We start from the raw sequence: 27,593 nt of genomic DNA, 5'->3' as shown, positions 1-27,593 counted from the left end.
ATCCAAGCCTTATAGAAACCTATAGCCAGCTCCTAAGTACCTATGAAGGTGCGGCCCTTATTCCAGCTCAGCTGGTATGGGGCAGATTACGTTTTCTTCAAAGAAATTTGGATCAATTCCGTTCTTAATCTCTGGTTTCAGAAACATTGTTTCAGAAAGGTACAGAATTGGCTTCAAGTTAAGGCCTCCTGCTAAGAGATTCTTTTCTTTCCCGTGTCCCAGTTAACACAGCAAAGGCTCAGCATTTCTGAAATGTGTCTCAGATCTAGAGTTGGCTGGAGTATTTATGCCAGTTCCAGTTCTGGAACAGGGGCTGGGGTTTTATTTTATCTCTTCATTGTACCAAAGAAGGTCAATTCCTTCAGACCAGTTCCGGATCTATCAATATTGAATCGTTATGTTAGGATACCAACATTCAAGATGTTTACTGTAGGACTATCCTGCCTTTTGTTTAGCAAGGGCATTATATGTCTACAATAGATTTACAGGATGTGTATCTGCATATTCCGATTCATCAAGATCACTTTTAGTGTCTGAGATTCTCTTTTTAGACAAGCATTACCAGTTTTGTGGCTCTACCGTTTGGCCTAGCCTCAGTTCCAAGAATTTTTTTCAAAGGTTCTCGGTGACCTTCTTTCTGTAATCAGAGAATAGGGTTTTGGTATTTCCTTATTTGGACGATATCTTGGTACTTGCTCAGTCTTCTCATTTTCGAAGAATCTCATACGAATCGACTTGTGTTGTTTCTTCAAGTTCATGGTTGGAGGATCAATTTACCAATCAGTTCATTGATTCCTCAGACAAGGGTAACCTTTTTAGGTTTCTAGATAAATTCAGTGTCTATGACTCTGTCCTTGTCAGACAAGAGAAGTTTAACATTGATATCAGCTTGTCAAAACCTTTAGTCACAATCATTCCCTTTGGTAGCCTTATGCATGGAAATGTTGGGTCTTAGGACTGCCGCATCAGATGCGATCTCCTTTGCTCGTTTTCACATGCGACCTCTTCAGCTCTGTATGCTGAACCAATGGTGCAGGGATTACTCAAAGATATCTCAATTAATATCTTTAAACCGATTTTACGACACTCTTTGACATGGTGGACAGATCACCATCGTTTAGTTCAGGGGGCTTCTTTGTTCTTCCGACCTGGACTATAATCTCAACAGATGCAAGTCTTACAGGTTGGGGAGCTGTGTGGGGGTATCTGACGGCACAAGGGGTTTGGGAATCTCAGGAGGTGAGATTTCCGATCAATATTTTGGAACTCCGTGCAATTTTCAGAGCTCTTCAGTCTTGGCCTCTTCTGAAGAGAGAGTTGTTCATTTGTTTTCAGATAGACAATGTCACAACTGTGGCATACATCAATCATTAAGGAGGGACTCACAGTCCTCTGGCTATGAAAGAAGTATCTCAAATTTTGGTTTGGGCGGAATCCAGCTCCTGTCTAATCTCTGCGGTTCATATCCCAGGTATGGACAATTGGAAAGCGGATTATCTCAGTCGCCAAACGTTGCATCCGGGCGAATGGTCTCTTCACCCAGAGGTATTTCTTCAGATTGTTCAAATGTGGGAACTTCCAGAAATAGATCTGATGGCTTCTCATCTAAACAAGAAACTTCCCAGGTATCTGTCCAGATCCGGGATCCTCAGGCGGAGGCAGTGGCTGCATTATCACTTCCTTGGAAGTATCATCCTGCCTATATCTTTCCGCCTCTAGTTCTTCTTCCAAGAGTAATCTCCAAGATTCTGAAGGAATGCTCGTTTGTTCTGCTGGTAGCTCCGGCATGGCCTCACAGGTTTTGGTATGCGGATCTTGTCCGGATGGCCTCTTGCCAACCGTGGACTCTTCCGTTAAGACCAGACCTTTTGTCTCAAGGTCCTTTTTTCCATCAGGATCTGAAATCCTTATATTTAAAGGTATGGAGATTGAACGCTTGATTCTTGGTCAAGAGGTTTCTCTGACTCTGTGATTAATACTATGTTACAGGCTCGTAAATCTGTATCCAGAGAGATATATTATAGAGTCTGGAAGACTTATATTTCTTGGTGTCTTTCTCATCATTTTTCTTGGCATTCTTTTAGAATACCGAGAATATTACAGTTTCTTCAGGATGGTTTAGATAAGGGTTTGTCCGCAAGTTCCTTGAAAGGTCAAATCTCTGCTCTTTCTGTTCTTTTTCACAGAAAGATTGCTATTCTTCCTGATATTCATTGTTTTGTACAAGCTTTGGTTCATATAAAGCCTGTCATTAAGTCAATTTCTCCTCCTTGGAGTTTGAATTTGGTTCTGGGGGCTCTTCAAGCTCCTCCATTTGAACCTATGCATTCATTGGATATTAAATTACTTTCTTGGAAAGTTTTGTTCCTTTTGGCCATCTCTTCTGCCAGAAGAGTTTCTGAATTATCTGCTCTTTCTTGTGAGTCTCCTTTTCTGATTTTTCATCAGGATAAGGCGGTGTTGCGAACTTCTTTTGAATTTTTACCTAAGTTGTGAATTCCAACAACATTAGTAGAGACATTGTGGTTCCTTCATTATGTCCTAATCCTAAGAATTCTAAGGAGAAATCGTTGCATTCTTTGGATGTTATTAGAGCTTTGAAATATTATGTTGAAGCTACTGAATCTTTCCGAAAGACTTCTAGTTTATTTGTTATCTTTTCCGGTTTTAGAAAGGCCAGAAAACTTCTGCCATTTCTTTGGCATCTTGGTTGAAATCTTTAATTCATCTTGCCTATGTTGAGTCGGGTAAGACTCCGCCTCATAGGATTACAGCTCATTCTACTAGGTCAGTTTCTACTTCCTGGGCGTTTAGGAATGAAGCTTCGGTTGATCAGATTTGCAAAGCGGCAACTTGGTCCTCTTTGCATACTTTTACCAAATTCTACCATTTTGTTGTATTTTCTTCTTCTGAAGCAGTTTTTGGTAGAAAAGTACTTCAGGCAGCGGTTTCAGTTTGAATCTTCTGCTTATGTTTTTCATTAAACATTATTTTGGGTGTGGATTATTTTCAGCAGGAATTGGCTGTCTTTATTTTATCCCTCCCTCTCTAGTGACTCTTGTGTGGAAAGATCCACATCTTGGGTAGTCATTATCCCATACGTCACTAGCTCATGGACTCTTGCTAATTACATGAAAGAAAACATAAGAACTTACCTGATAAATTCATTTCTTTCATATTAGCAAGAGTCCATGAGGCCCGCCCTTTTTTTGTGGTGGTTATGATTTTTTTGTATAAAGCACAATTATTCCAATTCCTTATTTCTCCAACATAGGTGTGTCCGGTCCACGGCGTCATCCTTACTTGTGGGATATTCTCTTCCCCAACAGGAAATGGCAAAGAGCCCAGCAAAGCTGGTCACATGATCCCTCCTAGGCTCCGCCTACCCCAGTCATTCTCTTTGCCGTTGTACAGGCAACATCTCCACGGAGATGGCTTAGAGTTTTTTAGTGTTTAACTGTAGTTTTTATTATTCAATCAAGAGTTTGTTATTTTAAAATAGTGCTGGTATGTACTATTTACTCAGAAACAGAAAAGAGATGAAGATTTCTGTTTGTATGAGGAAAATGATTTTAGCAACCGTTACTAAAATCCATGGCTGTTCCACACAGGACTGTTGAGAGGAATTAACTTCAGTTGGGGGAACAGTGAGCAGTCTCTTGCTGCTTGAGGTATGACACATTCTAACAAGACGATGTAATGCTGGAAGCTGTCATTTTCCCTATGGGATCCGGTAAGCCATGTTTATTAAGATAGTAAATAAGGGCTTCACAAGGGCTTATTAAGACTGTAGACTTTTTCTGGGCTAAATCGATTCATTATTAACACATATTTAGCCTTGAGGAATCATTTAATCTGGGTATTTTGATAAGATTATATCGGCAGGCACTTTTTTTAGACACCTTATTCTTTAGGGGCTTTCCGAAATCATAGGCAGAGCCTCATTTTCGCGCCGGTGTTGCGCACTTGTTTTTGAGAGGCATGACATGCAGTCGCATGTGTGAGGAGCTCTGATACATAGAAAAGACTTTCTGAAGGCGTCATTTGGTATCGTATTCCCCTTTGGGCTTGGTTGGGTCTCAGCAAAGCAGATACCAGGGACTGTAAAGGGGTTAAAGTTAAAAACGGCTCCGGTTCCGTTATTTTAAGGGTTAAAGCTTCCAAATTTGGTGTGCAATACTTTTAAGGCTTTAAGACACTGTGGTGAAATTTTGGTGAATTTTGAACAATTCCTTCATATTTTTTCGCAATTGCAGTAATAAAGTGTGTTCAGTTTAAAATTTAAAGTGACAGTAACGGTTTTATTTTAAAACGTTTTTTGTACTTTGTTATCAAGTTTATGCCTGTTTAACATGTCTGAACTACCAGATAGACTGTGTTCTGAATATGGGGAAGCCAGAGTTCCTTCTCATTTAAATAAATGTGATTTATGTGAAAATGACAATGATGCCCAAGATGATTCCTCAAGTGAGGGGAGTAAGCATGGTACTGCATCATTCCCTCCTTCGTCTACACGAGTCTTGCCCACTCAGGAGGCCCCTAGTACATCTAGCGCGCCAATACTCCTTACTATGCAACAATTAAAGGCTGTAATGGATAATTCTGTCAAAAACATTTTAGCCAAAATGCACACTTATCAGCGTAAGCGCGACTGCTCTGTTTTAGATACTGAAGAGCATGACGACGCTGATAATAATGGTTCTGAAGGGCCCCTAAACCAGTCTGATGGGGCCAGGGAGGTTTTGTCTGAGGGAGAAATTACAGATTCAGGGAACATTTCTCAACAAGCTGAACCTGATGTGATTACGTTTAAATTTAAGTTGGAACATCTCCGCGCTCTGCTTAAGGAGGTATTATCCACTCTGGATGATTGTGACAATTTGGTCATCCCAGAGAAGCTATGTAAAATGGACAAGTTCCTAGAGGTCCCGGGGCTCCCAGAAGCTTTTCCTATACCCAAGCGGGTGGCGGACATTGTAAATAAAGAATGGGAAAGGCCCGGTATTCCTTTCGTCCCTCCCCCCATATTTAAAAAATTGTTTCCTATGGTCGACCCCAGAAAGGACTTATGGCAGACAGTCCCCAAGGTCGAGGGAGCGGTTTCCACTTTAAACAAACGCACCACTATACCCATAGAAGATAGTTGTGCTTTCAAAGATCCTATGGATAAAAAATTAGAAGGTTTACTTAAAAAGATGTTTGTTCAGCAGGGTTACCTTCTACAACCAATTTCATGCATTGTCCCTGTCGCTACAGCCGCATGTTTCTGGTTCGATGAGCTGGTAAAGGCGGTCGATAGTGATTCTCCTCCTTATGAGGAGATTATGGACAGAATCAATGCTCTCAAATTGGCTAATTCTTTCACCCTAGACGCCACTTTGCAATTGGCTAGGTTAGCGGCTAAGAATTCTGGGTTTGCTATTGTGGCGCGCAGAGCGCTTTGGTTGAAATCTTGGTCAGCTGATGCGTCTTCCAAGAACAAGCTACTTAACATTCCTTTCAAGGGGAAAACGCTGTTTGGCCCTGACTTGAAAGAGATTATCTCTGATATCACTGGGGGTAAGGGCCATGCCCTTCCTCAGGATCGGCTTTTCAAGGCCAAAAATAAACCTAATTTTCGTCCCTTTCGTAGAAACGGACCAGCCCAAAGTGCTACGTCCGCTAAGCAAGAGGGTAATACTTCTCAAGCCAAGCAAGCTTGGAGACCAATGCAAGGCTGGAACAAGGGAAAGCAGGCCAAGAAACCTGCCACTGCTACCAAGACAGCATGACCGGATCTGGTGGGGGGCAGACTCTCTCTCTTCGCTCAGGCTTGGGCAAGAGATGTTCTGGATCCTTGGACACTAGAAATAGTCTCCCAAGGTTATCTTCTGGAATTCAAGGGGCTTCCCCCAAGGGGGAGGTTCCACAGGTCTCAGTTGTCTTCAGAATGGGCGGAGTCTCACTCCTGCCACCTGTCTGCAATCCACATCCCAGGAGTGGAAAATTGGGAAGCGGATTTTCTGAGTCGTCAGACATTGCATCCGGGGGAGTGGGAACTCCATCCGGAAATCTTTGTCCAAATCACTCAACTGTGGGGCATTCCAGACATGGATCTGATGGCCTCTCGTCAGAACTTCAAAGTTCCTTGCTACGGGTCCAGATCCAGGGATCCCAAGGCGGCTCTAGTGGATGCACTAGTAGCACCTTGGACCTTCAAACTAGCTTATGTATTCCCGCCGTTTCCTCTCATCCCCAGGCTGGTAGCCAGGATCAATCAGGAGAGGGCGTCGGTGATCTTGATAGCTCCTGCGTGGCCACGCAGGACTTGGTATGCAGATCTGGTGAATATGTCATCGGCTCCACCATGGAAGCTACCTTTGAGACGAGACCTTCTTGTTCAAGGTCCGTTCGAACATCCGAATCTGGTCTCACTCCAGCTGACTGCTTGGAGATTGAACGCTTGATCTTATCGAAGCGAGGGTTCTCAGATTCTGTTATCGATACTCTTGTTCAGGCCAGAAAGCCTGTAACTAGAAAGATTTACCACAAAATTTGGAAAAAATATATCTGTTGGTGTGAATCTAAAGGATTCCCTTGGGACATGGTTAAGATTCCTAAGATTCTATCCTTCCTTCAAGAAGGATTGGAAAAAGGATTATCTGCAAGTTCCCTGAAGGGACAGATTTCTGCCTTGTCTGTGTTACTTCACAAAAAGCTGGCAGCTGTGCCAGATGTTCAAGCCTTTGTTCAGGCTCTGGTTAGAATCAAGCCTGTTTACAAACCTTTGACTCCTCCTTGGAGTCTCAACTTAGTTCTTTCAGTTCTTCAGGGGGTTCCGTTTGAACCCTTACTTTCCGTTGATATTAAGTTATTATCTTGGAAAGTTTTGTTTTTGGTTGCAATTTCTTCTGCTAGAAGAGTTTCAGAATTATCTGCTCTGCAGTGTTCTCCTCCTTATCTGGTGTTCCATGCAGATAAGGTGGTTTTACGTACTAAACCTGGTTTTCTTCCAAAAGTTGTTTCTAACAAAAACATTAACCAGGAGATTATCGTACCTTCTCTGTGCCCGAAACCAGTTTCGAAGAAGGAACGTTTGTTGCACAATTTGGATGTTGTTCGCGCTCTAAAATTCTATTTAGATGCTACAAAGGATTTTAGACAAACATCTTCCTTGTTTGTTGTTTATTCCGGTAAAAGGAGAGGTCAAAAAGCAACTTCTACCTCTCTCTCTTTTTGGATTAAAAGCATCATCAGATTGGCTTACGAGACTGCCGGACGGCAGCCTCCCGAAAGAATCACAGCTCATTCCACTAGGGCTGTGGCTTCCACATGGGCCTTCAAGAACGAGGCTTCTGTTGATCAGATATGTAGGGCAGCGACTTGGTCTTCACTGCACACTTTTACCAAATTTTACAAGTTTGATACTTTTGCTTCTTCTGAGGCTATTTTTGGGAGAAAGGTTTTGCAAGCCGTGGTGCCTTCCATCTAGGTGACCTGATTTGCTCCCTCCCATCATCCGTGTCCTAAAGCTTTGGTATTGGTTCCCACAAGTAAGGATGACGCCGTGGACCGGACACACCTATGTTGGAGAAAACAGAATTTATGTTTACCTGATAAATTACTTTCTCCAACGGTGTGTCCGGTCCACGGCCCGCCCTGGTTTTTTAATCAGGTCTGATAATTTATTTTCTTTAACTACAGTCACCACGGTATCATATGGTTTCTCCTATGCAAATATTCCTCCTTAACGTCGGTCGAATGACTGGGGTAGGCGGAGCCTAGGAGGGATCATGTGACCAGCTTTGCTGGGCTCTTTGCCATTTCCTGTTGGGGAAGAGAATATCCCACAAGTAAGGATGACGCCGTGGACCGGACACACCGTTGGAGAAAGTAATTTATCAGGTAAACATAAATTCTGTTTTTATATGCTTTCGCACTTTTTTCTTATCACCCCACTTCTTGGCTATTCGTTAAACTGAATTGTGGGTGTGGTGAGGGGTGTATTTATAGGCATTTTAAGGTTTGGGAAACTTTGCCCCTCCTGGTAGGAATGTATATCCCATACGTCACTAGCTCATGGACTCTTGCTAATATGAAAGAAATGAATTTATCAGGTAAGTTCTTACATAAATTATGTTTTCTATTAGTAATAATCCATTACCTGTTGTTGTTCCTTCAACATCTAATGTTCAGGATATTCCTGTTAATGTGAGAGAATTTGTTTCTAATTCTATTCAGAAGGCCTTGTCTGTTATACCACCTTCTAATAAATGTAAAAGGTCTTTTAAAACTTCTCATAATTTCGATGAATTTTTAAATGACCGACAGCATTCTGATTTATCTATCTCTGATGAGGATCTATCTGGTTCAGAAGATTCTGCCTCAGATATTGACACTGACAAAACTTCATATTTATTTAAAATGGAGTATATTCGTTCTTTATTAAAAGAGGTGTTGATTGCATTAGATATGGAGGAGACTAGTCCTCTTGATATTAAAACTAGTAAACGTTTAAATTCGGTTTTTAAACCTCATGTAGTTATTCCAGAGGTTTTTCCAGTTCCTGGTGCTATTTCAGATGTAATTTCTAGGGAATGTAATAGTCTGGGTACTTCATTTACTCCTTCTTTAAGGTTTAAAAAACTGTACCCTTTGCCAACTGATAGATTGGAGTTTTGGGAAAAGATCCTCAAAAGTTGATGGGGCTATCTCTACTCTTGCAAAGCGTACTACTATTCCTACGGCAGATAGTACTTCTTTTAAAGATCCTTTAGATAGGAAACTTGAATCTTATCTAAGGAAGGCTTATTTATGTGCAGGTCATCTTCTTAGGCCTGCTATTTCTTTGGCTGGTGTTGCTGCAGCTTCAGCTTTTTGGTTGGAAACTTTAGCGCAACAAGTACCAGATCCTAATGTGTATAGCACTGTTAAGCCTATTCAACATGCTAATAATTTCATTTGTGATGCCGTTTTTGATATCGCTAGAATTGATGTCAGGTATATGTCTTAAGCCATAAAGCTCTTCTAGCTAAAATAGCTAAACACTTGGAATGCAGATATGACTTCTAAGTCAACATTGCTATCTCTTTCTTTCCAAGGTAATAAATTATTTGGTTCTCAGTTGGATTCCATTATTTCAACTGTTACTGGGGGGAAGGGAGTTTTTTTGCCTCAGGATAAATAGTCTAAGGGTAAATTTAGGGCTCCTAACCGTTTTCGTTCCTTTCGTCAGAATAAGGAACAGAAATCTGACCCTTCCCCTAAAGGATCGGTTTCCAATTGGAAGCCTTCTCCAGTCTGGAATAAATCCAAGCCTTTTCGAAAACCAAAAGCAGCCCCCAAGTCCGCATGATGGTGCGGCCCTCATTCCAGCGCAGCTGGTATGGCGCAGACTACGGTTTTTCAAAGATGTTTGGATCAATTCAATCCAAAATCATTGGATCCAGAACATTGTTTCTCAAGGGTACAGAATAGGTTTCAAGGTAAGACCACCTATTAGAAGTTTCTTTCTCTCACGCATTCCAGTGAACCCAGTGAAGGCTCAGGCTTTCCTGAAGTGTGTTTCAGACCTGGAGTTATCCGGGGTAATTGTGCCAGTTCCCTTTCCGGAACGGGGTCTGGGGTTTTATTCAAATCTGTTCATTGTTCCAAAGAAAGAGGATTCTTTCAGACCAGTTCTGGATCTAAAGATTTTGAATCGTTATGTAAGAATACCAACATTCAAAATGGTGACTATAAGGACTATTTTGCCTTTTGTTCAGCAAGGGCATTATATGTCCACAATAGATTTACAGGATGCATATCTTCATATTCGGATTCATCCAGATCATTATCAGTTCCTGAGATTCTCTTTTCTAGACAAGCATTACCAATTTGTTGCTCTTCCTTTTGGCCTAGCAACAGCTCCAAGGATCTTTTCAAAGGTTCTCGGTGCCCTTCTCTCTGTAATCAGAGAGCGGGGGTATTGCAGTGTTTCCTTATTTGGACGATATCTTGGTACTTGCTCAGTCTTTACATTCTGCAGAATCTCACACGAATCAACTAATGTTGTTTCTTCAAGAACATGGTTGGAGGATCAATTTACCAAAAAGTTCCTTGATTCCTCAGACAAGGGTAACCTTTTTAGGATTCCAAATAGATTCAGTATCCATGACTTTGTCTCTAACAGACAAAAGACGTCTGAAATTGGTTTCAGCATGTCGGAACCATCAGTTTCAATCATTCCCTTCAGTAGCTATGTGCATGGAGGTTTTAGGCCTCATGACTGCAGCATCGGACGCGATCCCCTTTGTTCGTTTTCACATGAGACCAATTTAGCTTTGTATGCTGAACCAATGGTGCAGGGATTATACAAGGATATCAAAATCAATATCCTTAAATCCCAATATTCGACTTTCTCTGACTTGGTGGTTAGATCACCATTGTTTAGTTCAGGGGGCCTCTTTTGTTCGTCCAACCTGGACTGTGATCACAACAGATGCGAGTCTTTCAGGTTGGGGAGCTGTCTGGGGATCTCTGACAGCGCAGGGGGTTTGGAAATCTCAAGAGGCGAGATTACCAATCAATATTTTGGAACTCTGTGCAATTCTCAGAGCTCTTCAGTTTTGGCCTCTTCTGAAGAAAGAATTGTTTATTTGTTTTCAGACAGACAATGTCACAACCGTGGCGTATGTCAATCATCAAGGTGGGACTCACAGTTCTCTAGCTATGAAAGAAGTATCTTGGATACTTGCATGGGCAGAATCCAGTTCCTGTCTAATCTCTGCGGTCCATATCCCAGGTATAGACAATTGGGAAGCGGATTATCTCAGCCGCCAGACTTTACATCCGGGAGAATGGTCTCTTCACCCAGATGTGTTTCTTCAGATTGTTCAGATGTGGGGGCTTCCAGAAATAGATCTGATGGCTTCTCATCTAAACAGGAAACTTCCCAGGTATCTGTCCAGGTCCAGGGATCCTCAGGCATAAGCAGTGAATACGTTGTCACTTCCTTGGAATTATCAACCTGCTTATCTCTTTCCGCCTTTAGTTCTTCTTCCAAGAGTGATTTCCAAAATCATAATGGAGCGTTCGTTTGTTCTGCTGGTGGCTCCAGCATGGCCACACAGGTTTTGGTATGCGGATCTTGTTCGGATGTCCAGTTGCCACTTCCGTTAAGGCCAGACCTATCTCAAGGTCCTTTTTTCCATCAGGATCTCAAATCGTTAAATTTAAAGGTATGGAGATTGAGCGCCTAGTGCTTAGTCATAGAGGTTTCTCTGACTCAGTGATTAATACTATGTTGCAGGCTCGCAAATCTGTGTCTAGAAAGATTTATTACCGAGTTTGGAAGACTTACATTTCATGGTGTTCTCATAAATTCTCTTGGCATTCTTTTAGAATTCCTAGGATTTTACAGTTTATTCAGGATGGTTTAGATAAGGGTTTGTCTGCAAGTTCCTTGAAAGGACAAATCTCTGCTCTTTCTGTTCTGTTTCACAGAAAGATTGCTAATCTTCCTGATATTCATTGTTTTGTTTAGGCTTTGGTTCGTATCAAGCCTGTCATTAAGCCAATTTCTCCTCCTTGGAGTCTTAATTTGGTTTTGAGGGCTTTACAGGCTCCTCCGTTTGAGCCTATGCATTCTTTGGACATTAAATTACTTTCCTGGAAAGTATTGTTCCTTTTGGCCATCTCTTCAGCTAGAAGAGTTTCTGAATTATCTGCTCTTTCTTGTGAGTCTCCTTTTCTGATTTTTCATCAGGATAAGGCGGTTTTGCGGACTTCATTTAAATTTTTACCTAAAGTTGTGAATTCCAACAACATTAGTAGAGAAATTGTTGTCCCTTCGTTGTTTCCTAATCCTAAGAATTCTCTGGAGAGATCTTTACATTTTTTGGATGTGGTAAGAGCTTTGAAATATTATGTTGAAGCTACTAAAGATTTCAGAAAGACTTCTAGTCTATTTGTTATCTTTTCTGGTTCTAGGAAAGGTCAGAAGGCTTCTGCCATTTCTTTGGCATCTTGGTTAAAGCTTTTGATTCATCATGCTTATTTGGAGTAGGGTAAATCCCCGCCTCAGAGGATTACGGCTCATTCTACAAGGTCAGTTTCTACTTCCTGGGCATTTAAGAATGAAGCTTCTGTTGATCAGATTTGCAAAGCAGCGACTTGGTCTTCTTTGCATATTTTTACTAAATTCTACCATTTTGATGTTTTCTCTTCTACAGAAGCAGGGTAGAAAATTACTTCAGGCAGCTGTTTCAGTTTGATTCTTCTGCTTATAATTTCAGTTTTTTTCATTATAAAGATTAAAGCTTTTGATTTGGGTTTTGGATTAATTTTTCAGCGGAATTGTCTGTCTTTATTTTTATCCCTCCCTCTCTAGTGACTCTTGCGTGGAGTTCCACATCTTGGGTATTTGCTATCCCATACGTCACTAGCTCATGGACTCTTGCCAATTACATGAAAGAAAACATAATTTATGTAAGAACTTACCTGATAAATTCATTTCTTTCATATTGGCAAGAGTCCATGAGGCCCACCCTTTTTGTGGTGGTTATGATTTTTTTGTATAAAGCACAATTATTCCAATTCCTTGTTGTTTTCGCTCCTTTCTTATCACCCCACTTCTTGGCTATTCGTTAAACTGAATTATGGGTGTGGTGAGGGGTGTATTTATAGGCATTTTGAGGTTTGGGAAACTTTGCCCCTCCTGGTAGGAATGTATATCCCATACGTCACTAGCTCATGGACTCTTGCTAATATGAAAGAAATGAATTTATCAGGTAAGTTCTTACATAAATTATGTTTTTTCCTATAGCATATATATGGGATATATCACACACTGGGAGCAGAGTATCTTATATAAGCACAACTAGGGTGATTATCCCCATTAAATAAGCCACACAGGCTCAGTCTATTCTGTTGCAGTACCCCTATGTAATTATTTATAAAGGCTGGGTATCCCCGTGCTTGATCTACTGAAAAAATCCCACAATTAAACTATATTACAATCCGGTACCATGTAATTATAATTACAGCAGGCCACTTATCAAATACTATTAATGAACACAACAGGGAGCAGTGTGAACGCCTGACTCACTATTCGCCACTGCTTTTTCAAAGGCCTTTAATTGTGGGATTTTTTAAGTAGATCAAGCACGGGGATATCCAGCCTTCTTAAATAATTACATAGGGGTACTGCAACAGTATAGACTGTGCCTGTGTGGCTCCCAGCGAGAGAGTGATACTTTTTATTGGTATTAATTAAAAGCTATGTTTTAATTTTATCTTTGGTCGACCCCTCCCTCTAACTATGAGACATAATACACCATCCCCTTATGGTCTTTAAGTGTGCCTAAATAGTGCTTATTTTTTCTTTCAAATTCTTACTCTGCCTCAGAGAATAACAGCTCATTTTGCAAGATCAGTTACCACATCTTGAGCTTTCAAGAATGAGGCTTCAGTTGATCAAATCTGCAAAGCAGACATTTGGTCTTCTTTGCATACCTTTACTAAATTTTACCATTTTGATGTTTTTGCTTCTTTGGAAGCAGCTTTTGGTAGAAAAGTTCTTCAGGCAGCGGTCTCGGTTTGATTCTAGTGTCTCTAACTTGAGTTTTTTGAATTTCAAAGAAACTTAAAGTGGATGTAAATATTTTACATATTGAACTTCCAAATTTGTTCTTAAGCACTCTTTTATCAATACCGCATACTTTTGTAATTTATATAACGAACAAATAAACTTATATTTACGTTAGTAAGTTTGCTCCGTTTTCAGGCTGAGCTCCTCCCATCCATAACTTCCTTCATTTTAAGCGCATAACGTCTAGAGCGGTCCCACCCGCTCTATGACGTACTACCCTTGCGCGTTCTCGATGGGTCCCTTTTGTGCGCATGCGCTTCTAATTTAGTTATTATTGCTGGATTTGCATTACTAATCAGTCAGGCACTTCCAAACCGCTCTTTCAATACTCGAAATATATTGTTACAATTTCAAACAGTTTGCGGAGCAGCATAGATACTTACTTGCAGTTCCTGGGAAATACACGAAGTTTGGAGAAGCGGCCTTTATATGCGCATGCTTAGAGCGTGTGCGCGCAGCACTTCCAAAGCCAGCACAAGTGGTTTTACGCATGCGCATATAAAAGACGCATGCGCAGAAATATAAAATGACGTTACGAAAAAGGGGCTGGACGCCACGGGGTACGCCACATTATTTGTTTAGGGAAATGTCAATCAATGTAAGGAAAGCGGAACAAAATGGCGGGCGGAGGGAGAAACTGAGACTTTTATAGTTATAGAGGTATATACATCGTTTATATATTATGTTTTAACAAAATTCATGAATTAAACTTATGTTATTTTTTGATGATAAAGCAGTTGTGATTGTCGAGTAGCAGTGAGTTTACATCCACTTTAAGTCATTTTTGGATTTAATTTCTCAGTGGAAATAGCTGTTTTTTTATTTTTTCCCTCCCTTTATTGTTACTCTTGGGTTTCCATAGCTCAGCATGCTAAGGCACTGTGGCTGAGCTCTGTAGCAACCCAAGGGTTGCAGGTTCGATCCCCGGCGAGGTCCACTCAGCTTTTCATCCTTCCGAGGTCGATAAATCACCCGTAAGGGTTGTGACCCTTATGGGTGATTAGCCCAATACATCAGTAACTAGCTTGTGGACTCTTGCCACCTATATAAAAGAAAACATAATTTATGTAAGAACTTGCCTGATAAATTCATTTATTTCATGGTGGCAAGAGACCACGAGGCCCATCCATTTTTTTTGGGTTATAATTTTTTTGTATAAAGCAAATTATGTATCCTATCCCTCTTTTATTTCTTTTACACCTCACTAACTTGGCTTTTCGTTAAACTGAGGTATGAGTGAGGTGGAGGTGTATTTATAGGCATTTGAGGAGGTTTGGGAAACCCCTACTGGTAGAAATGTATATCCCCATCAGTAACAAGCTTGTAGACTCTCGCCACCATGAAAGAAATTAATTTATCATGTAAGTTCTTACATAATTGTTATCCATGAACACACTAGTGCACATAGATTTAAAGTTTTAATATATATAAAGTGCTTTTAGTTTCTATAAAGCTCAAGGAGATTGCCTTGTTTAAACCTAGGTTATCCTTATCTAATCTCTTCTGCTGAGGACAGATTGTGTGCAAACAGTGGTTGTACAAAATTTACCAGTCTTAGTCATTTTATTTATCAAAGTTTAAAATCCCTTTAAAGGGTTGTAAAAAGGGCACTATTGCTTGTACATAACTGTGTGTTTAAAGGGACAGTATACACTCATTTTCATATAACTGCATGTAATAGACACTACTATAAAGAATAAGATGCACAGATACTGATATAAAAATCCAGTATAAAATGGTTTAAAAACGTACTTAGAAGCTTTCAGTTTAGCTCTGTTGAAAGGGCAGTTGGAAAGCCCACTGCAAGTGGCAAATAAGACACTCCCCCCTCCCCCTTCTTTTGCATATGAATAGACCCTTTACACAAACAGGAGCAAGCTGGAGAAGGTAGCTGACGGTATTCAAATAAAACTTTGGGGCTTGGTTAGGAGTCTGAAAATCAGAGCAATGTTATTTAAAAATAAGCAAAATTATACATTTAAAAAAACAAAAAACTTTATGGGCTTTATAAATAGATCATCTAAAAAACATTTATGCAAAGAAAAAATGAGTGTATTATGGCCCTTTAAGCCCTATAAAGGGATTCAATGCATAGTTTAAGGCACTACTGTGATCTAGCTGAACAAATCTGGTGAACCATTAGCAAGAGATAAATGTGTATAGCCACCTATAAGTAGTGTAGGAAGTTTTATATTTTTTAACAAAGGAATACCAAGAGTACAACATCATTTTGAAAATTAGAAGTGAGTTTAAAAGTGTTTTAAAATAACGCACTCTATGAATCGTGCAGGTTTCATTTTGTCTTTAACATTGCTGTATCCCACACAGCCATAGTTTGCACAGCATATATATTTTTTTATATACAAAATGAACACTTTATATTGGTGTTTTATGTCCCTTTAATTAGGGAAAACAAGAAAAGGCATTTTTGGCATCCTTTATTAGCCAACAGCCACCCCTAAATTTGAGGCTAGACCTTCTGCTTCGTTCTGACTACGCCGGCCTCCTCTGAATTAGAATGACACGGTAAATGTTCAGTACAGCTGTAATTTCGTGGTTTGTAATTAGATACTTTAAAGAGTCACAGAACCACAATGTATTAAATTACACTGGATTCTCTAGAAATATTTTACTGAAATAATAATATGACAGGGCAGTTATTCTGCTATAATTTAAGTGGACAACTTTAAAATTAGAAGCTGCTTTTTTTTTTTTTTTTTTTTTTTTTTAAAGGCATCAGCACAATTGGATGGTGTTCTGCATTTCAACAAATCCTTACCTCTGAATGTCGGCAAATAAGTGGCTGTAGCCTGACCTGGGAGAAATTTAATGATCCGTTTATATAAATGTTTGGGTTTCTTTTGTCTGCTCATTAACTCAAGTATGTCGAGCCAAAACTAAAACCACTTCCATCTGTCCCTTTTTAAATAAAATATTAATGACTTGGGATTAATGTTTTAGACTTGGGTTACTTGTTCAATAGCTGTAATGAGCTTTGAAGATGTTCCAGTGAAAATGATCAGGGGAATCCCCACTGTGTATACAGACAAAAAAATCTTATTTGGCTGGAATCTTGGCAGCAACTGCATTTACTGTGTTATTGTTTCTTTGGAATGACAACAGCAGTCATTAACCCTTTCCTGTTAAAGTGTCTACATCGTAAACACTGTTCCGATGTAGACAAATTCGCGAGATTTCAATTATTGTATCGGGTCTGGGGGGGTCGTCCCTATAACCCTAGGAACGCCCTCCAGACTGCAATCAAATCCAGGAAGCGCAGTAAGCTTCAGGACAGCCGTTGGCTATGCCGTTCTTTTCCGTCATAACGGCTCTAAAGCCCAGTGTAATTATGACGGAATAAAGCCAGCATAACGGCGTTAAAAGGTTACCTGAAAACTTGAACTAATTGTGTAGAGAGGGCTATCAGAATATGCAGACTGAGTTCTGGCCAATGTGTGACATGATATTATCATCATTTTATAAACCTATTGAAACTGTTTTGGGATATTCTAATGTAATAATTCTAATGTAATAATTAGATATTCTCTTCCATCAGAGCATTTTAAATGTAAACAAATTCACATCTCTTTAACCCTTTAAAAAAAAGTTAAAGCATATAAACGCATAAACAAAGTTACACTGCCTGATCACCCAATTCTGCTTCAGATGATACGGACAGTTATTGGAGCATATATATATGTATGCATGCATCATATTTGCTTACTAGCTGAATCTTCTTCTGTAGTGGCACAGGAGCACACATTTAGCTAGGTGTTTAACATCTTTGCAGGGAGAGAGAGATAAGGAAGGGAAGTATTTCAGTTACAAGATGATGCAATCTGATCTGTCTGCAATCTCAGCTTATTTTGATGGGCTGCGATTTTGAAGGACAAATCAGACTTATTTTGCAAAATGAAGCATAAATTAGCTATTTTCTTCTTAAATGGAGAGTCCACAGCTGCATTTATTAATTTTGGAAAATAAGAACCTGGCCTTCTGGGACCGATACTCTTTGTTCTTCTTCGGAAGAAGTTTGTTTTTCTTTTTCCCTTATGAGGGAGAATTTTGCAACTTGCCGGTAAGGACCCTAAGTGCAGGCTGGTCCTGTTGGGTTCGTTTGGGCTTGTGGCTGTTCAGACACGTGGCGCTGTTCTGCTCGACTGGTACGGTAGAAGCGCCAAGTGCTCAGGTTATCATTGGTTTTCATGTCCAACTAATCACTCGAGAGGACCTCTGGGTCCGTAGGGCGGGTAGGATTCTTTCAGTCCTAATAGCCTTCAGTGATAGATGACCGGGTCAGGGGAGTTTTTTCCGCTGCGTTGCTCTATCTGACATCTGATATTTTCAGAACATAGTGTTTCCTCCCAAGTGTGGTGAAGGGTTGGAGGGCTTATTGCCCCATTGCCACAGTTTGAGCGGTGCCTTCGTTTTTAGGGCTCTGGATTTCCCTTGTGGGCCTGATCCAACAGCTTGTATCAGTTTAGGCTGTCTAGCCTGCGGAGGGTTTTAAGTTTGAAACCAGTGCAGCTCTTGGCACCTTGCAGGTGTGCGCATATGCTATTTATAGTGTATCTAGATACAGCTCTTACTCTTGACGTGTACTGTCTGAGTGCTGAGAACTTTTGGGTCTACTTCCATTGTCCCAGGGTGAGTTGGATCTCCTTTTAGTAATCTGTATCTGGGTGAAGGTTGATTCCTGTGGGGACTTTGTTTAGCTTGGGGTTTCCCGAAGCTAGGAAGGCTTAGCGCCTGTCTCTTCCCTGTGTCCTCTGCCGGTGTGGAGGTGATGGGGAGACTAGCCCTGCTAGAAGGGTTTTTGACCTCGAGGTATCCCTTATGTTGTCCTGAGGCCTTGAGAAGTCTCTTCAAAGGACTTCTAGTCTTGCTCCTTGGAGCGTTGTACTTGGCTAGGGGTGGTTCCTTCCTTTGGTCGGGGCTTTCGAGTTCATTTGCTATCCGGATTCTCTGGATATGCTTTCATATCCCTTGTGTCTGGCTTTTTGGCCAGGTGGGGTGTTTAGTTCTAGGGTAAGGTTGCCTGAACTATTAGGTGCCCGTACCAGTTTTTCTTCCTGAGACTTCTACTAGCTGAGGCTTCGGGCATTTTTCCTGACCCTAGAGCACCTGGGCTGCTCTGTTGCAAAGAGTAATAAATACTCTGAAAACCTGGTCATCATGACCAGGTCAGATAGATGGAGCAAGGACATAGCCCAAATTCCCACTACCGTGGAACTCTAGAGTCTAGAGTTAGCTTTGTGACTTGCACCTCAAGGGTTGTTCATACCCAGCTGCTGGCCCTGGATGTCCATTTCTGGTGAGCCTTATGGTTGCATTCCCTGGTGAGCTTGACAGTGTAATCCGTGGATTCCCTGCTCTGCAGGCGAATGGGTTGTCTGTGTCTCTGCTTGGCGAGCCACTAGTAGGGGGGTCCTTTTCTAGGACATTTGTGTTGGGGATTTATCTTCACATTAGCCGGTGGCTTCGGGCCTTGAGGACAGTTCTTGCCTTCTGGCCTCATCCCTTTTCTTTAGGGGATATTCTTCTCCCTATGGAGATGTTGTCCTTTCTTGGGGCTTCTCCTGGTTGGGAGGCAGAAAGGGGGGGAAGGGTTCCACCTGGGATCTTGCTGGCTCCAGGTCAGACTTGTGGGGCCTTTCTTTGTCAAGTTGTGCCTGTACTCTGTGGGGATGGCTGTGCTATCCTTATGCTCGTTCCTGTACCAGTTCAGGATTCTTCTGTTCCCCCGTTTAGGAATCCCTGAGGCTGGGTTGGTCCAGCTGAGTGGGGGTCTGCAGGTCAGGATGTCCGAGCGGTCTAAGGCGCTGCGTTCAGGTCACAGTCTCCTCTGGATGTGTGGACTTGTTGAGTCTATCTTGTTAGCTCAGTCTGCTAGGATATGGATTTCCTTTTCAACTTGCTCCTTTGCTTTTAGGAGGGGGTTTCCTCTTCCTGCAGGCTTTGAAGGTATACTCTCCTTCTCGGGGGGTCTCGAGTTGAGGTTTTGTGTCCCCTTTTTTAGTGACGTGTGTGGGTCTGGCCGCTTAGGTTGCCTGGAGCATGCCCTCTGTATGAGGGCTGCTTTTGCAGTTTGCTTTCTACTTCACTGCTTCTTCCTCCTCGCAAGTACCCTCTGTGTCGTCCCGTTATGGACTCTGGTTTCTTCAACTTGGGGTTTCCTACTGGGTCTCTTTCACGTTTCTTTGTAGTTGAATACTTTGGTATTCTCTGTTCCGACGCTTGGAGGACTTTGCCTTTTTTGGTTGCATTTAGTACTTGCAGGATGTTGGAGAGAAGTCTTTTCTGTCTCTGTGCCTGGGTTTATCCCGGGTTTCGCTGGTATAGGCATGGCCTCCTTCCTGTTTGGGCCCCTTTGGGTCTTTGTGAGTTGGGCTTACTATTGGAGGTGTTCTTTTTTGAAGGGGAAATTTTGGTTTCCTCGGTTCTCCTTGCCTTGTCCCCTTGGGGGTTTTGGCCGCTGTTCCCTTCATTAGTGGGTGGTGACTTGGTTGGGGACCATCTGTTGGGTGACGGTGTCTCCTGGAGGACTGTTGGCTCAGTTGAGTCCATTTTACGGTCTCTAGTTTGGCTTCTGGACTAGCTGCGAGTCAGTGTCCTTGGGGCTTTTCCTTTCAAAATTTTCTCGGCTTTAGACGAAGCGGGTTTTTTTTATTGGGTAGAGGTTCAGGCCTGGTGCCCTCAGTATAGGCCGTCTATTGTACCCTCCTGTCTTTGCATTCAGTGTCCTCTATAGCTTGGGTATTGTTTTCCGAAAAGTAATGAATGCATCTGTGGACTCTTTCCATTTAAGAAGAAAAACATAAATTATGCTTACCTGATAATTTCCTTTTCTTCTGATGGAAAGAGTCCACAGCTCCCCACCCGTAACTTATGTGGGGCGTCCTTTTATTCTTCTGGCACCTTTCACCCTGATATTTCTTCTACTGTTCCTTGTTCCTTGGCAGAAGGACTGGGGGATGAGGGGAGTGGGAGGAGTATTTAAGCCTTTGACTGGGGTGTCTTTGCATCTTCCTAGTGGCCAGGTTTTTATTTCCCAAAAGTAATGAATGCAGCTGTGGACTCTTTCCATTAGAAGAAAAGGAAATTGTCAGGTAAGCATAATTTATGTTTTCTCATACATTTTTTACGCTGCAGCTGATAAAACAAGTTATGGGAAATGCATTCAGGCAAAAGCAATTTTACTGTGAACTGTCCCTTTAAATACAAATGCACTTGCTTATCAAAGTATCTCCAGTGTTAGCCACAGGCAGACTTATTAATCAGTGTTTACTATCGTGTGCATGTGTGTACTCTCCCTAAGCTTCTTAGTATCTATTATGCCATCCGTGGCAGCCTCCTTCTGAGGGCAGACCAGGGCAGCAGTGCTAGAAGGTTTCTAAGCCAAACAAATACAGATTACATTGCAATTTACCAGTGTGTTGCTTTTTACTGATTTATTCATATGTTTTAAAACTTTTGCTTCTAAAGTGTAATGTCTCTTTAATAATGTAAAGTAGGAGTTGTCGTTGGTCAGCGCTACGTACCGTGGCTGTAGCCTGTGATTTTCAGAATGTGTTTTATATGGCTGCTAAATCTACTTCTTTAGTGGTTGAAGCGCATTCTTGGTAAAAAAAAAAAACCTGGATGGCAGATCATATCTCCGAGCATGTTTTTTAGCCATTTATGCAGAATCTCCTTTTTAGTTCTACTCTATATGTCAGAAAGAACATTTATAGTTGAAAAATTACATGTTTTAATTTGTTAGAGCATGCAGTTTTAAGACTATCAACCCTGTACTACTGTGAAGTTACAGTTGAAGTCTGTGGATCCAGATAATATTCATCCAAGGGTTCTAAGAGAACTTTGATCCGTGCTAGCTACTCCATTAGTGGATGTATTTAATCAGTCACTTCTAACGGGAGTTGTTCCAAAAGACTGGAAAATTCCCAATGTAGTACCTCTTCATAAAAAGGGTAGTAGGGAAGTTTCTGCTAACTATAGGCAAGTCAGTTTGACCTCAATTGCAGGGAAATGAATGGAAACTCTTTTACAGGAAAGATGTGTCTTTCCTTCAGACAAACAACTTAGAAGACAAAGGACAGCATGGTTTCACTGCTGAAAGATCATGTCAGACTAATCTAATTGATTTCTTTGACCATGTAACTAAATTAATAGACCAGGGAGGAGCTGTAGATGTTGCCTATCTAGACTTTAGCAAAGCATTTGACACTGTCCCATACAACAAACTTATTCACAAAATGTATTGCCTTGGAGTAGATGCTAAGATTAAGTGGGTAGAATGCTGGCTTAAAGATAGACGATAGAGGGTTTCAAATAATAGAGTACATTCAAATGAGGCGTCAGTTACTAGTGGTGTTCCCCAAGGGTCAGTTCTTGGGCCTGTTTTGTTTAACATGTTCATAAGTGATATTGGAAGTGGGCTTAAGGGAAAGGTTTGTTTGCTGATGATACAAACATTTGTAACAGAGTTGATGTTCCAGGAGGGGTTGATCAAATGAACAAGTGATATTAAAAACAAAAAAAAAACTAGAGGACTGGTCAAATAAATAGAATCTGAAATTTAATATTACCAAGGGCAAAATTATGCATATAGGATTCAAAAACCCTAAGGCCAATTTTAGTATCAATGGTACATTACTGACTGTAACTAAAGAAAGGGACTTGGCCAGTCGAATACTTGGTTGCATTGGGAGAGGTATTAGCAGAAATAGCAAGGTTCTTATGCCACTTTACAGATCATTATTTAGACCAAATCTGTAATACTGTGTACAGTTCTGGAGACCATATCTTCAGAAAGATATAAATAAATTAAAAGCTGTCCAAAAGAGGGCTGCTAAAATGGTACATGGTCTAAAATATAAAAGAAAGACTCTATGATCTAAATATGTATAGTTTAGAGGATAGAAGGGAAAGAGGTGACATGATAGAAACCTTCAAATATATGAAGGGACTTAATAAAGTAGAAGCTGAAAGCATTTTCCACAAAAAAATTAAATGCCAAAATAGGGGATCACAATATAAAGTTAGAGGGTAGCAGATTCAGGGGAAATATGAGGAAGCTATTTTTTTCAGAAAGGGTGGTGGATTCATGGAATAAACTAAGACTGTAAAGGAATTGAAAAATGCCTCGGACATGCATAAGGCTATCCTAAGAAAAAAGTAACATGTAATATGGGTAAACTTGATGGGCCTTTTTGGTTCTTATCTACCATCAAATTCTATGTTTCTAAGTACTGCTCGGGACCCGCAATATAAATAAAATGTTTCCAATTTTCTTATATTGTCAACTCTACCTCTTTCTCCTTTGCTGAAACCAAGCTTCTTTCCTTGAGAGCATATCTAGGTATGCTCAGGAGCGTGCTCATATCTTGAGTGTTATATGTATAACATTGTTGCAAACATGGAAAGGATACCCATAGAACAAAGACAACTTGATAACAGAAATAAATAAGTTCAAGTTGTTAAACAGATCTGGTTTTTGTGGTAGTCCCAAATCAATAGGTACTTCTGCAGTTTCCTGACATGCTGTCTCGTGTGCCATTTTGTTTTAAAGACTTAAAGGGACAGTCTAGGCCAAAATAAACTTTCATGATTCAAATAGAGCATGTCATTTTAAAAAAAATTCCAATTTACTTTTAACACCAATTTTGCTTTGTTCTCTTGGAATTCTTAGTTGAAAGCTTAACCTAGGAGGTTCATATGCTAATTTCTTAGACCTTGAAGCCCACCTCTTTCAGATTGCATTTTAACAGTTTTTCACCACTAGAGGGTGTTACTTCACATATTTCATATAGATAACACTGTGCTTGTGCACGTGAAGTAATCTGGGAGCAGGCACTGATTGGCTAGACTGCAAGTCTGTCAAAAGAACTGAAAAAAGGGGCAGTTTGCAGAGGCTTAGATACAAGATAATTACAGAGGTTAAAAGTATATTATTATAACTGTGTTGGTTGTGCAAAATTGGGAAATGGGTAATAAAGGGATTATCTATCTTTTAAAACAATAAAAATTCTGGTGTAAGACTGTCCCTTTAAAAGGGACAATGTTTTTTCAGGCACTATATGTTTTACCTACTTTTGTGTTTGCTCATTGGTGACCGCTAGGAATTTTTAACAGGTTTGTGCTTTTTTTACAACCTTCTTTGGAACCTAGATTTTCTCTTGGATGTGGCACATGTAAGAATTTGTCAATCAGTTTTCTGAAATACAATTGTTCTCTTTATATGTGTTCCTGGTTCTTCATAGCTCTTTGATCCAATGCACAAGTTGCCTTTAAATGTGACATAGGACACTTTTCTATAGTAGCTATTGCTTAAAGGGACATGAAAGTCATAATTAAACTTTCACGATTCAGATATAGTTTAAAAGACAAAACGGGAAAAAAACTTTACAATTATTTTATCAAAATGTGCACAATCTTTTTATACGAACACTTTCTTAGACCCCTTCCCCTGTGAGTTCACAGTATATATGTATATGCATTTGATTGGCTGGCTATCACATGATACATAGGGAAGGTAAAATGGAAGTAACAGAAATTTGTCAGAATAAAATCTACTACTCATTTGAAATTCAGACTGTTATTGTCTTGCTATTATGCATTTGTTGATTATGCAGTTATACTGTATTTAATGGATGATGGCATTCTCACAAACTACAGGACTCATTTTATTTCTAATCTTGACCCCGGTAATGTAATAACTAAATGCAGCTTGTAAGACAACCTGGGTGTTAAAGTGATATTTTTCTTCTGCTTATGAGCAAGTAACTGTATTTGCTTGGGTTCCATAATATTAAATTGTCTACTTTGAGACCGTAAAGTAAAGCATTGTATTTTTTTATAATTGTGTATCTTATGAGTGATTGTTCTGTTTTGATCAATGCTGGTAATGGAAAAATAGCATTATATGCAAGGAAATGATTAGGTAGACGATCAGAGAACTATGCAAACATGAAATGTGAGCTCCCCTTAGCTCTCAGGCTTCTAAACAAACGCTAGTTTTATGATAGGAATATTACAAGAATGCTGGAACCAGAAGGTTATTTTGTCTGATACATTTTGCACTTTATTTTGTAGACAGAAAACCTAAAGGCCTGCAGTGGGTTATAGACACCACCATTGGATACCCGAATGCTGACCCTATGGACATCCAAACCTGGATTTTAGGCTACAGGGAACCAATGATCACACACGTGTACTACAGGTAGGTGCTTCGCTTCTCTAATTGAGTGTTACATGCTTCTGTTCGCTTCTCACATTTAAAGGCACATGAAACTCAAAAGGAAGCATTCATAGATCAGATACAGCATGCAGTTTTAAGAGAATGTTCAGTTTAATTCTGTTATTACATTTAATTTATTTATTTGTAGCCTTTGTTCTAAAAACATACTTAAGTATGCTCATGAGAAGCAATGAACTACATGAGCTAGCTGGTGATTGGTGGCTACACAGGAATGCCTCTTGAAATTGGTTTACTTTAACTGTGTTCAACTTTTTTGCCATCAACAGTGCAATTATAACGTGGTCTAACACAGTAGAGTATTTTTAAAATAAATTTGTCACTTTAAATACAAACTGAGATTGGTGTAAAATACAGTTAGAAAATCCTTTATCAAAACTGCTTGGGGCCAGAAAAGGTTTGGATTTTTGAATATTTGCATCTGTAAAATGGGGCAGTTGAGAAAGGAATGGAACCAAGTGTAAACAACAATATCTTATGTCATTTAGGTCCTGGTTTCTCAACAGCCGGGTCGTGGCCCAGTGCCGGGCTGTGACAGCCCTGCTGGTGGGCCATGACCCAACATGCCCCCACTGCATACTCTTGACAGGCCCACAACTCCACATATCAGGAATACCAGGCAGGCCTTTCAGAGTGCCATTACACATATGCCAGGGTCCTGGGCATGTAGCGGCAGTATAAATAAAATACAATACATATATATATATATTATGACTCCTGGGCCCTGGACATGTCCGGCTAAAATTTACCGGGCCTTGAGGTCACTTGGGTTGAGAACCACTGATTTAGGTGACTTTTACATGTCGTCATAATACAGCTTATAAATCTAACCTATGTAGCGTTATATCATTTACATAGTATAGTCAGTAATGTAATCAGAAAGGTAATATTTGTTTTAAATTAACTAGACTAGTATTTGCATTTTAGAACACACAAAAAACTAAATAAAGACACAGTGAAAATTGTGACTTACAGACGGGGAAAATAGTAAATTTTGATACTTTTAGTTTTAGAAAAATATTAATGAAAAGGTTTGGATTTTGGAATTCTGGATTTGTACCTGTGCTGTAAACTAATTTATTTGCTATTGTATTATAATGTTTTGCTAAAATAAACAATTCCTATTTGAAGTTGTATGTTGCTATTAGGAGATGTCAGTGATATAGGGAGCTGTTTGTGTGATATCAGTGGGCATTAACGAACAAAAGAGTTAGACAGGAGGTGGTACATTCTTGGCAGACAGGAATACACACAGTACAGAGTATATTTGAATTATTTAATTGTGAAAATGTGCTGACAAGGTGAATTTTCACTTTAGATCACACACACAATTCACCTATAATAATAAAAATAGTTAATAAATCTATAATAGTCTAGTTGCAGGATTATTACTTATTTTTAATCAGGCCTGTATTTTCAGCAGCTACACCTAATTAAAGAGACAGTTAACATCTTAAGATTTCAATATAAAATAATTGTTTGGTTATGCATAATGAAACAACTTTGCAATATACTTTCATTATTTATTTTGCCTCCATTTCATGTAATTTAGCTCTCAAAATTGAGCAATTTCTAATTCCCAGAACGTAAGCTACGCCCTACTGACTTCTCAAGGCTAACTCTGCAACATATTAGTCCCAAATTGGCCTTATAAGATAACTGCTAAACATTGCAATCTATATTAACTTTATAACCGTGGCTAACCTTGTTGTTTGAAGACTAAAGATTGACTCCTAATAAGGCAAACTGTGGGTGTAGTTTGCCTACTGATAAATAATTTTAGTAAAAAAGGATGTTAATGTGTTTTTTTTTTAAACGTTAAGATTCGGCTGATATGTTATTCTATAGCAGCACAACAGAAATTTCTTGTAATTTAAAAGATGTTTATTGTTCCTTTAATACCAATTTTGTATAGTGTAGTTTTGAGTGTAATTGTTTTTTCTTGCAGAATTTATTCTAAGACCTATATTGTAAATATGGAAATGGTTCTTCCTCTATAATTTTATGGCATTATATTATATTTGTATTATTGCATTTCACACTGCTTCTACTATGAAGTTTTTTTTATTCCTCCCACTATTTTAAAATGTTAACCTGAGTGTGAGGGTGTTGAGTATGAGGGTGTGGCCCTGGTTATTTGGGGGTGTGGTCGATGGTGTCTGGGTGGTCCCAGGTTTCTTAAAGGGAGATTGTACACAAGATTTTTCTTTGCAGAAATGTTTTGTAAATGATCCATTTATATAGTGCATCTGGGAGTGTTTTTGTAACAATTTATAGTTTTGCTTTTTTTTTTCTCCTACATTGGTGTGTCCGGTCCACGGCTTCATCCTTACTTGTGGGAATATTCTCTTCCCCAACAGGAAATGGCAAAGAGAGCACAGCAAAAGCTGCCCATATAGCTCCCCCTCTGGCTCCGCCCCCCAGTCATTCTCTTTGCCGCTCTGAACAAGTAGCATCTCCACGGGGATGATAAAGAGTATGTGGTGTTAGTTGTAGTTTTTTATTTCTTCTATCAAGAGTTTGTTATTTTAAAATAGTGCCGGTTTGTACTATTTACTCTATAACAGAAAGTGATGAAGAGTTCTGTTTAAAGAGGAGTATGATTTTAGCAGCAGTAACTAAAATCCATATTTATTCCCACGCAGGACTGTTGAAACCAAAGAACTTCAGTTGGGGGGAACAGTTTGCAGACTTTTCTGCTCAAGGTATGACTAGTCCCTTTTCTAA

General features: G+C 39.9%; 1 protein-coding gene across 1 annotated transcript in view; it reads left to right on the top strand.

The window, feature by feature from the left end:
• The window catches only part of LPGAT1 (lysophosphatidylglycerol acyltransferase 1), a 429,652-nt gene that overhangs the window by 296,609 nt on the left and 105,450 nt on the right, over positions 1–27,593 (top strand). Inside the window, exon 6 of the mRNA XM_053712423.1 lies at positions 24,704–24,830. Coding sequence (XP_053568398.1) covers positions 24,704–24,830 — 127 coding nt within the window. The remainder of the gene's footprint in view (positions 1–24,703; positions 24,831–27,593) is intronic.

The sequence above is a fragment of the Bombina bombina genome, chromosome 4 (genome assembly GCF_027579735.1).
Source record: "Bombina bombina isolate aBomBom1 chromosome 4, aBomBom1.pri, whole genome shotgun sequence".
Taxonomy (NCBI): Eukaryota; Metazoa; Chordata; class Amphibia; order Anura; family Bombinatoridae; genus Bombina; species Bombina bombina.
This window is presented reverse-complemented; position numbering and strand designations above follow the sequence as displayed.